Below are 12,326 nucleotides of genomic sequence, written 5' to 3' on the forward strand. Positions count from 1 at the left end.
CTTTGTGACTAGCGATCCAGACATTTCTCCGCATTGTCTTGAGTGTTTTATGAGCCTGCTCTCCCACTGCATCAACCTCACAAGGTTCCTCGCCTACCTGACCTACGTACTTATTTTAGCCTGTGGCCAATACTAGCTATTCTGCAAAAATGACGCTTCGAAGTGAGCAGGTCGTTTGGATTATAAATGCGTCGTTTCTTTCCTTTTTCTTTGTTGCCAATGTCAAAGCTTTCAAAACACAGTGATTGGCGGCTAGACGATGTCGCACCGAGGCTAGAATGGGAAGATAAAAACCACGTTTTTGCACAACAACGCTCCAAACTGTTTTGAGATATCCCGTGAGTCGACAGTCTACCTTTGGTTTACCCCCCCTTCCCCCGCCCACTCCCCTAAGTGAGATGTTTGATGTGTTTGTATGTCAGGGCCGAATGCTCTATTGTGCAGAGCTCACGTCTGGTCAGGGCAGATAAGAGCGAGTGTCTCACCTCAAAAGATCCCCGCGCCTTGCAGACTGGGTCTCATTACACAAAGAGACTCGTTGGTTGTGTGTAGTTACTACAAGGTGTGTGTGTGTGTGTGTGTGTGTCGGTGTGCAGACAGTCAAGCGCCGCCCCCCCCCCACCCCCACCCCCGGCTTAAAAAGATCTCTTAATTCCCTCGGACCCCTAGCATCTCAAAACGTTAGCGGCTACCAGACGCCGGAATGCTACGGCTCAGTGACTCCTGCTCCCCCGGTTGCGAGTGGCCCGATCCAGACGTGAGCGGGTCCTTCAATGATGGCCGCACCTCTCACTTCTCGTTTGGATCAGCGGATTTTTAATTGGGCCTCTCCGGTGCCTACTAATCTCCCGGCAAAGTTGACAAGAGAAATCGTGTAGAGCGGTGATCCTCAAAGTTTTGGCGCCACGTACCAGCGCTGTGATATAAATTTGGTATCACGGGATTTTTTTTCCTCAATGTCAATATCAGTATGACATCAGTATGACTTTATTGAATTAAAGTTTCTAAATGTATAAAACAGGACCAGACTAAAATGATTTACCATAATTTAGCATTTATAGAAAATACAAAGCTCACAAAATAAATATAAAGATGTTTTTTATTTTTTATTTTGGGGGGGGCAAAATACCAACAAACACCAAGCAGAGGTGAAGACCTTCACCTGTTTCCAGTTAAGCTGTTCACTTGTGGGATACTCAAAATAGGTCCTTTTTTTTTTAAAAAAAAAAAGGAAATTATTATTATTTTTTTTTATGGCTTCCTCCGCTTTCTTAGTCTTTTTTTGCCTCTGTCCCAGCTTTTCGGGGAATGTTGCAGAATCAAATTCAGAATTGAGAATATAAAAAAACATTAACATTAAATATTCAACATTAAATATCTTGTCTTTGTCGTGTATTAGTTTTTAGTATTCAACAGAATATTGGTTGAAAAGGATTTGTAAATCACTATATTCCATCTTCCATTATTTCCGGCCTATAAGACGCGACTTTTTTCACACGCTTTCAAACCTGCGGTTTATGAGGTGATGCGGCTAATATGTGCATTTTTTTTTCTAACGCCCGCAAGGGGGCACTCGAGCAGAAAAGGTAAGAGTGAGACCAGTGGAATGTATGTGCCGAGGGAGTGACTTTTACTGGTTCGGCCCTGTTAGCGCGGCGGCGCTAGCATTAAACTCTCTGTGTAACATCATTCTTTGTAAATATCTCGTGTTTCAATTTGGGCTCTTGCGGCTTTTACACGGCTGCAGCCCATGTATGTACCAAATGGTATTTCCTTTACAGATGTACTGGGTGAGGCTTATAACCAGGTGCGCTCTGTAGGCCGGGAATTACGGTACATTATAAATCAGATTTATTTGCCAATTAAGTAGTTTCAAATGACTTTGACGTACCACCAAGAGCATTTCAACATAAGACGTTCGCTACCCAGAGAGAAAAACATTTCTTCTTGGTATGTTCCGTGTGGGAGCTTGGTACAGCTTTGTACTTTACTGAAACAAATCCGAACACAAATACATACATTTTTGATTAGCGGTCGGGGACACCCTGCGATTGGCTCGCAACCAGTTCTGGCTGTACCCTGCCCTGCAGCCCAAAGATAGCCGGGATAGACTCCAGCACTCCCCTGGCCATTGTGAGGATAAGCGGCTGAAATAATGGATGGATAGATTTCCAAGGTACACCCAAAATGGGTCCACTTTTGGGTCCTGACCCACGAGTTGTGAATCACTGTTCTTTACTAAATGAGATAACGCTCAAGTCCCACCTGAATGCTCACGTATTTGTCGTGAACTGTGCGAAAGTATTATTGATCACGCGAAACGCTCGTTCAGTGAGTCTAAAGTTTTATTTGGCAGCTCGATATCCATCGATCCACGGTAGTAAGTGACACAATAGCGCGTCGCATCACTATCCCGTGGCATTGTGTCAAAGCTGGACAAAAAAAATGTGTAAAAATAGGTGCACCATGTCGTTTTGGGGAAACTGTTAACGTATGGATGGATACTTTTTGCAAGCATGTTTTTGTTGGTTTAGTTACACAGACAATGTGCTATGGCTCTGATTTTGATTTTCTGTCTTCTGTCCAGCTTCACAGCGACTCCCCCCCTCTCTCTCTTTCTGGTTTTCATGTCCATGACACTTTTTAATAGTGCTCCAGTGTGAATGTTGTCATTACCTCAATCTTAAACTCACTGTATTAACATAGCATTTTGATTCTGTGCAGTTTAGTTGTGTACAGAGCAAGAATGGCCAATATGATATCGATATCAGTATTTTTTTTATTCTACCCACAGAGATCAGATTTGCAATTTTATTTGTATTCCCCCCTTTTCCTTACAGGGGCAAAAAAAGCATATGATTCTTTTCAAAATTGAGTTTTGCTCGTTTTTTCTTTTTTTTTTTTGTATTTTGTCGTTCTTCCCTGGGATTTGCTTTATTTTTCCCAAGTTTTGAAATGTCCTTTTTCAGCAATTTTTACATTAGTGTGCATTAACTTAAAAAGAAAAGAGATTCTTAGTCTGTAAATCTGACTATACTTTTTTTTTTTTTTAAATTCCCGCCAGTCTGTTATGAGATAAGCAGGAATTCGCTTTTAGCTACGCATGCTGCAAAAACAGTTTTCAAAATAGAAATTGTTCGTAGAAACCAACTCAAATGAATCGATAAAATTGATTATTCACCCAACCCTCGCACAAACAAATAGAGGAAATTTGTTTCTTTGCTAACTGTTCTGTTTACATCACTGCTATTTGTGTTGCGTCCCCGCTGACACTGCGCCCGCTTTGCCCTCTCGCAGGGAGCTCCGCGATGAACAAGCTACGGCAGAGCTTCCGGCGGAAGAAGGACATCTACGTGCCCGAGTCCAGCCGGCCTCACCAATGGCAGACGGATGAGGAGGCGGTCCGTAGTGGGAAGTGCAGCTTTGCGGTCAAGGTGACACTCGCTCACACGCACGCGCACACAAAAATTCCTCCAGCGCCGACCTTATTGTGGCACACGCACTTCCTCCGAGGGAGGCGCTTTTGTGACTCGGGGGACGTACCGTGTGATTAATCGCAAGCCTTCAGAAAGTTGCGTGCTCATTGCAGGCTGGATAAAATGCTGCATATTGTGTAAGTTCACAACGATAATGTGATTGCCCTGCTCTCGTTTCACAAACCCCATTTCCATTGATGTCGGGGCATTGTGCAAAACATAAGTACCGTAATTCCCGCCCTGCAGAGCGCACCTGGTTATAAGCCTCACCCAGTACATTTGGAAAGGAAATACCATTTGGTACATACATAGGTCACAGCCGTATAAAAGCCGCAAGTGCCCACATTGAAACCGAGATTGAAACACGAGATATTTATAAAGAAAGATGGTACACAGAGTTTAATGCTAGTGCCACCGCGCTAACACTAGCGCCGCCGCGCTAACAGGGCTGGTTAAAAAAACATACTGGTAAAAATCACTGAGACACGGCAGTAACACGCTAGCGCAGCGCTAACAGGGCCAGACCGGTAAAAGTTACTTCCTCGTTACAAATATTCCACCGGTCTCACTCTTAGGTTTTCCGCTCGAGTGACCCCTTGCGGCCGTGAGGGGGAAAAAAATGCACAAATAAGCCGCGTGCCCACATTGAAACCGACATTGAAACAAAAGATATTTACAAAGAAAGACAGTACACAGAGAGTTTAACGCTAGCGCGGCCGCGCTAATAGGGCCGGTAAAAAAAAAAAAAAAAAACATATTTTAAAAATCACTGAGACACGGCAGTAACACGCTGGCGGAGGGCTAATAGGGCTAGACCGGTAAAAGTTACTTCCTCGGCACATGTATTCCAGCGGTCTCACTCTTACCTTTTCCGCTCGAGTGCCCCCTTTGCAGGCGTTAGAAAAAATGCACAAATTAGCCGCATCACCACATAAACCGCAGGGTTGAAATTGTGTGAAAAAAGTCACGGCTAATGGGCCGGAAGTTATGGTAGACGGAATACAGAGATTTACAAATCCTTTTCAACCTATATTCTATTGAATACTAAAAGCTAATACACTACAAAGACAAGATATTTAATGTTGAAAGTGATGAACATTTTTTTTTTTAATATTCTCAATTCTGAATTTGATTCCTGCAACAAATTCCCCAAAAAGCTGGGACAGAGGCAACAAGAGACTGAGAAAGTGGAGGAGCCCTAAAAAAATGAATAATAATATTGTAGTGGAGGAAACCTAAAAAAAAAAATAATAATAATTAAATTATGAGATAGGCTTGGATGGAAAAAGATGGCACGATGTGGTGACCCCTAATCAGGACAAGCCGAAAGGAAAAGAAGAAGACATTTTAAAAAAAAAAAAAAAACACCTGTTTTGGAGTATTTCACAAGTGAACAACTTAACTGGAAAAAGGTGAAGGACTTCACTGCTGCTTGGCGTTTGTTGGTATTTTGCCCCCCAAAATAAAAAATAAAAAACATTTTTTAGATTTATTTTGTGAGTTTTGTATTTGCTAAACTTGAGTTCCATATATTTCTCTCCCCCCCCCCACTCGCAATTGCTCGTTCTCCTGCGGGTGAACTGAAGGGTGTGAGAAGCAAAGGGTTCACTCTTATTTTGGCAACAGAAGTTGTCTTGTGCAAACAGAAGTGCGACAGCTCGCTTCCTCTCATCATCATAGAAATGAAAGCCGAACCATCGAAGACAAAAAAAAAAAAAAAAAAAAAATGCGGATAATAGAACATGTACACACAACATGGAAGTGAGCAGGTTGCCTTGATTCTGACGTGCAACCAAATGAATGAAAATGAGAATTTTGGGCATGCCTCAATTCGTGAAAATCAGTTGCTAACTCCAAAAAAAGCATCAACTTCATGGAAAAGTTCTCTGAATTAAACTGCACGGTTTTACCATATGTTGGATGACAATTATGCGTTTTAAAAGAGTTTAAATAAACATTTCCTCCCCTTAAAATATCATCGCTATAATTCGTTCTGCATTTAACCAGAAATAACCAGAAAAGCAGATCTGTTGATTGTTAAACGTGATTTTCAGTCCTTCTGAGTGCTTGTGAAAGGGGTGCAAATGTAAACATCCCATGAGGCCAATTGGGAGGGGAATAAATCAAACGTCCTCTTTGGATTTTGTGCTTCACCAGTTCACACTTTTTCCTCGGTGTTCTTTCCCTGCAACCTAACATGCTCTTCTCCGCCACCGAACCCACTCGCCCCCTCCCCGAGGTGCCTCCGCAAAGCAGCTCGTTCGCCTACGTCATAAAATCATGTGAGTTTTCTTTACATCGCCATATTGCCGGTCTAGCAAAGCATTGTTCAATGCTAAGTCGGTTGGAGACGACGCGTAAATATGTCTTATAGCTCGACGCCCAGAGTCTTGTCCGATACCGTTAGACATTTAGTAGATGAAAATAAACGACGGTACGTGGAAAAATTAGATAAACTCATATTTATTGCCGGAAACGATGTTTTCGCCGATAAGAAATTGGACTGTTAATTCGTCTTGTTGTCTTGGACAACTGGATGATATACACGTGGATGTGGTGACTAAGTCGGTGAGATTTACACGGAAATGTTTGAAAGCGTCTAAAAGTCTGGACGCATGCACATACTTCGTTTCATTCATTAACTATGAGTTGCTCAGTGGTTAGAGCATTGGTTTGGTATAGTAGGGGTTGTGAGTTCGTATCCCACTGAGGCCTCCACCCCCCCAAGAGGGCTTGCGTCAGGAATGGCATCCGGCATAAAAACTGTGCCAAACAAATATGAGTTCATCGCTGTGGCGACCTCTAACGGGACAAGCCAAAAGAAACTTACTATTCATTTACTATGATTGGAAAAAAATAAAAGATGACGGGTTTTCGGATCGGAAGTGTGCGCGGCCACACGTGAACCTTCGCCGAAATCCATCGATCTTTTCAGCTAGTATTCAATACAAATACCAATATTTACATAAATGACCCCTGGTTTTACACAAACTCGCATTCATTGACTATGATTGGAAAAAAAAAAAAAAGAGGACGGCGTCATCTCCACGGAACGTACGCGGAAGCGATTGCGGCCACAGATAACCTCTGTAAACCTCTGCGACAGACATTTTTTTTTTTTAATACGCATTGGTCTCTAATGAGCCAATTTGGCATTATAAATACTTCTTGGTAATTTGAGATTGAGAGGAATAACTCCTACCTGAAATGAAGTAATGGCTACACAGTCGTGTGTATTTTGATCTGGCACCATCCATCATGTTTAATTGCCGAAATCCGTCGATATTTTCAGTTTTTTTTTCAGATGGTATTCCATAAAATGATCTCCGTCTCATCTGTTGTGACAACCAACAGCGCAACAGGTCTCGGGTATTGTAAATATTCTCCTCCGGTTCAATGTCTCTCCCCCCTCCCCCCCCACACACACACACACACAATGTCGGGCAGCTCTCGGGTGGGGGGGTCGACCACTCCGCGGGGAGGAGAGTTGAAATCTTGCCTCGTCGCACTTGAAGAGGGAGCACGGTGCGCTTTCGGCTGCGTTTCAATGAGCTGCCATTCCTGCATCGGAGTCACGCTGACATATTGTAGGCATCTCACTCATTGTTCAAGGCCATTTAAAATAAAAAAAAAATGGTTTTGTTAAAATACATGCATTGCCAGGTGGCCGATGGATGGAGATGGATGCGGCGGAAGTAGCGGGGGAGTTCACTGGCAATTTTATTGCTCATGTTTCAGAGCATGATAGAATGAATTATTAATTAATTATGTATCTTGTTTTAAAAAGGAAGTTGTTTTATTCTTTGTCGCATAAGTACTTTTTGGGTTTAATTATTTTTTGTTGAATTAGTTTTTTGTTTGTTGGCTGTTTATCACATTATTTAGTTAGTTGGTCAGTTTTCAAATTAGCAAGGTGGTTCCCTGACATCGCTCTGTGGCGCTACTTAGAAGAAGCAAAGTTAAATGTTCAAACTTTGAAAAATGTTTTAATGGCTGTTTTAGAAAAATGAAATGTGTAATTATGTAGATGTTTACATAATAGTGTTAGAATATCCTCGATTTTTCTTCCAAAATGAAAATTGTCACGGTGGAGCAGCTGTAAAGCGTTGGCCTCACAGTTCTGAGGTCCCGGGTTCAATCCCGTACCCGCCTTTGTGGAGTTGTCATGTTTCCCCTCTCGTGCCTGTGTGGGTTTTCTTTGGGCACTCTGGTTTCCTTCCACATCGCAAAAACGCGCAACGTTAATCGGACACTCTAAATTGCCCCAAGGTGTGATTGTCAGTGCGGCTGTTTGCCTCGATGTGCCCTGCGATCGGCTGGCGACCGGTTCAGGGTGTGGCCCGCCTCCTGCCCGTTGGCGGCCGGTATAGGCTGCAGCACCTCCACGACCCTTGTGAGGATAAGCGGCTAAGAAAATGGATGGATGGATTAAAATTTCTTTTAGGTCAAATCACCTGGACTCCCTCAGTCAAGCATTTGCAGTCAAGGGTAAAGAAATCCAATTCTGTGACGGTGGAAAAGTGGAACCGTTACTGGAGTCCGCATTGTCGCGTTTAATCAAGCTTCACATTGGATTGCTTACCATTCATTCTTGAACATGCTGGAATACGTTTGGATACTGACGTCTCCAGGTTCGAAGAAGACTTTGGCTTCAATAACATACCTCAGACATGTTAGGAATACTGGAAGTTGTTGTCACATGCAGTACGCAGGGGCGACTTACCGGAAAATGCCACATTGAATGTGATTGTGTTGCGCTTTTATTGAGCTTTAGCTGCAGCTCACATTTCCACATTTGTGACTTACTTACTTAGTTTGGTGTTCAGTTCGTAGCGCAATTGTTGTGTTAGTTCGGGTTGTAAATCACTTTGTCAGTTGTCAATTAGAACGTTTGGTGGTTGGTTAGATTGTTTGTATGTGAATAAGTCAGTTGGTTAATCAGTTTGGTGTTTGGCTAGTAAGTAAGTTTTTGTCATGTCATGTCATTATCAAATCCGCTTATCCTCACAAGGGTTCCGGGAAATCTCGGAGCCTTTCCCAGCTAGCTTCGGGCAAAAGGCGGAGTACAACCTGAACTGGTCTCGAGTCAGTCGCAGGGCAGATATCGACACCATCGCTGAGTGGGAATCGATCCTGCAGGCGTGTGTACCACGACACCATCAGTGACTTCAGTAAGTTTATTAGTTAAACATTTTGGTAGATAGTTTGATCTTTTGATGAGTAAGACCGTTGTGTGGTTAGTTTGCTGTTAGGTCAGTAAACTAGTCGGTTAGTTTGACTTAATTGTCGGTAAGAGGTTTGTTGGTTGTTTTTTGGCTTTGTTAATTTAGCTCGATAAATTTGAACTACTTTAGCTAATTTTTAAATTAATTCATTGTTGTCTGGTTACTTATGTAGTTTGCTTTTTTTTATTATCAGTTGTTTAGTCATTTTTTTCGTACGATAACGGTTGGGTAGCTTAGCTGTTGGTCTGTTGATTAGTTTCTTGGCTGTTGGTTAGTAAGCTGACTGTTTGTTTTGATCTTTAGTCACATGTAGGACGTGACTACTCCTTGCCAACGCTACCGTCATGTGTTAAATGTGATTGTGTTGCCCCGCGAAGGACATCCGAGTGAAGCATCTGTCACGAGTCCTTCGTGGTTCAAATGGTCCTCGCAACCCGCGCCCGCTTCGCCACATCAGCGGCATCCCTGTGTGCAAACCCGCTTTCTGCATTATAGTACACCGTGACTCACTGCCCCGCCGTCACACTCTAGAAATAGCGCGGAGGGGTGGTCCGCCGGCGTCACTCGCCGTGTCTCTGCGAGGAAAGGGTAAGGACTTCCTCTCGGCCGGCACAATGGCCGACGGCGATCCCGGGTGACGAGCTCTCGTTCTTGATGCTCCGTGCCTGCTCCTGGGGTGTAGCGCCGCCAGAGGAAACTGGGCAGGAAAAGTCTTGAGGAGTTGGCTCCGTCTCATGTTCAAATAGTGCAAAAGTGCAATGTCAGGTCACCTTCGGATAAGAATGAAATTAATGAATCCCTGCGTATCCTTCAAAGTGGAATTTGGTTTTTCCCCATCCCCTGTGTGTTTTTGCGAGACGTGACTTCAAGCGTTCCATAAAATAAATCATAATTTACATCTCAGGTCACCGAGGAAGAAAACAAATTGTCGACAAACATTTGTCAGTCCCAAATCGCAAAGGTTCTGTCATCAGAACTGCTTGGGTGGTTAATTTATGGGTCTTCGTTTGTTGGTTGTTTAGTCTGAAGTTAGAAGGAGCAGTTTCATGCCAACATCGTCTCTGTCGGTTTTTGTAGTCTGCTTGGATTGGGACCACATGGCGCAGCGCCCAATGGATGCCGTCGATGGAACAGCGGTGGAAAGACCGTAACACGCGGCACTGCAACATTCGGGAACGGAACGGAACAGACAGTCAGCATCGTGACGGATTAGGATTGTTCTGCCAAGCGGCGTTCCAGCTCAAAACGTTATATTTTCCTCTTGACGTGCGCTGTGTAAATTTCCCGCTATGATGCATCTACTTCCCAAGTGCTGCGTGAAAGGGGACTATGGTGTTTTAATCCGGGATTAGGATTAAACATATTTTTGATAGCGAACACAAGATGAGACATTGTGTTCTTTGCCTATTATATTCGGGCCAGTCTGCTTGCTTCTCATACACGCCCCGACTGTTTTTCACATTTCACGTGAGCGCGCTCATTAAACGTAGCGCCTCAATTATGTTCCTCAGGCCTTCAGAAGCAGCAAGGGATTATCTGCACTATGCGTGACCCTGTGATTGTATTTAATTATGTGTATAAATAAGTGGTGCCAGCATGCCAGGGGTGAGTAAGACTCCCTGAAATAACCAACCTCGTTGCACACTTTTATTATCACGGTTTTATTTAATCGTACTTGACACACCTCGGGAAGCTTTTTTTTTTTTTTTTTTTTTGGTATTATTTTTGCACAATTACTCACTTTTCTGTGTGTGCATTTGTTCCCGCAGTACTTGGGACACGTGGAGGTGGAGGAGTCGCGGGGCATGCACATCTGCGAGGACGCAGTCAAGCGGCTGAAGACGGTGCGTATCCCCGGGGGAAAAATCCCCCGAAAGAGGAAGCTCCCCTTTTGTCTCGTCCGTGTGCGTCACGCCACGTTTTTTTTTTTTCCTCAGCTACGACGACGTGCCGATATTCCCCTGGGTGTGTCTTCCTCCCTCTCACTCTTTCCGCAGTATAACTCTACCAGGTTCGGTCAGGAAGGAGGGCGTGGTTTTAGTTGTCGGTCGAGATCCCCGCCCACGTCACAAACTCATAGCTTGGCGTCACGGTCTAACTTTACACCCTGTAATGTGAATTCACAGATTTCTTCCTCAATATATCATGTATTTCTGAAGATGATTGCTGAATACAAGCAAAGATTGAGAAATATGTAGTACCGCATTGTGGAAATATAGCTTTCAATGTTTTTTTTTTACCATTCAAGTGGGTACTAAGACGGTACCTGGTGACAGACACAGCTTGGGTCGGACGAGTCGCCAAACCTCTCCTGTATAAGAAGTTGAGAGGCTTTGCTCGCATCAGCGCGTATCCCTCATAGTTATTGTTTATTTATAGTTATTTATTAGTTGCTCTTCAAACCAGAGGTCGTGAGTTCGTTTCTCACTGGGGCCTCCACTCCCCAAGAGGGGTTGCGTCAGGAAGGGCATCCGGCGTAAAAACTGATGACACGCTGTGGCGACCCCTAACGGGACAAGCCGAAAGAAGTGGTAGTTGCTCTCACTGGAGCAATTCGCAGCCGAGTGCGAAGCGGCCGGGATGAGAATCAGCACCTCCAAATCCGAGATTATGGTCCTCAGTCGGGAAAGGGTTGGGGATGAGATAATTCCCCAATTGGAGGAGTTCAAGTATTTTGGTCTTGTTCACGAGTGAGGGAAGAATAGAGCGGGAGATCCACAGACAGATCGGTGCAGCATCTGCAGGGATGCGGATTTTGTATCCGTCCATTCTGGTAAAGAGGGATCTAAGTCCAAAGGCCAAGCTCTCAATTTACCATTCGTTCTTACCCTCAGCTGTGATCCCGATTACAAGCAACCGAAATGAGTTTCCTCCGCGAGGTGTCCTGGCTCTCCCTTAGAGATAGGGTGAGAAGCTCGGTCATCAGGGAGGGGCTCAGTGTCGAGCCGCTACTCCTCCGCATTGAGAGGAGCCATATGAGGTGGCTGCGACATCTGATTCAGACGCCTCCCTGGTGAGGTGTTTCGGGTACATCCCACCGGAAACAGACCCAGGACACGCTGGAGAGACTACGTTTCTCGGCTGGCTTGGGAACAACTCGGGATCCCTCCGGAACCCAGATGAAGCTACTTCCCCCGCATCCTGACCCGGAAAAGCGTTAGATAATGGATTGATGGATGTATAGTAGTTGTTATTGCGAGGCCTACCTTAAGTTGCGACTTCCGGGGAAATCGGTCTCCGTGAGACGTCACCTTGGTTAGAGCATTGGCAATGATTTAGTCGTCTGAGACGCCATGATGCCTCTGCCCGTGAGATGGTTCCTTTTGGGATGTCGAGGCATAAGAAAGATGCCAGACAAAGTAGCAAACGTTTTTGTCATGGTGGTAGTATTTGATTCAAATTTGAAGAGTTGAGTTGGAAAATTGGGATTATATACCAAAGAAACTCAAGAAATTTACACTTTGTAGGTCTGCCAATAGATTTCTGTTATATTTTAAATATAATTGGTGGTTTCCTTTAGCTAGCGACCCCCCCCCCAAAAAAAAAGAAAAAACAAAACAAAACAGTAGCTTTGTCTTTTACACATAACCCAGCGATCCGCCACTTTTACAGATTTTTACACAGA

The 12,326-nt window shown here is 44.1% G+C and overlaps 1 protein-coding gene across 4 annotated transcripts in view; it reads left to right on the top strand.

Moving 5' to 3' along the window:
• The window catches only part of numb (NUMB endocytic adaptor protein), a 42,281-nt gene that overhangs the window by 17,000 nt on the left and 12,955 nt on the right, over positions 1–12,326 (top strand). For all 4 annotated transcript variants that reach the window (XM_061843047.1, XM_061843046.1, XM_061843048.1 and 1 more), the window contains exons 2-3: positions 3,298–3,434; positions 10,471–10,545. In XM_061843047.1, the coding sequence (XP_061699031.1) occupies positions 3,309–3,434; positions 10,471–10,545 (201 nt within the window). In that variant the 5' untranslated portion in view covers positions 3,298–3,308. The remainder of the gene's footprint in view (positions 1–3,297; positions 3,435–10,470; positions 10,546–12,326) is intronic.

This window comes from Syngnathoides biaculeatus, chromosome 15 (genome assembly GCF_019802595.1).
Source record: "Syngnathoides biaculeatus isolate LvHL_M chromosome 15, ASM1980259v1, whole genome shotgun sequence".
Classification (NCBI taxonomy): domain Eukaryota; kingdom Metazoa; phylum Chordata; class Actinopteri; order Syngnathiformes; family Syngnathidae; genus Syngnathoides; species Syngnathoides biaculeatus.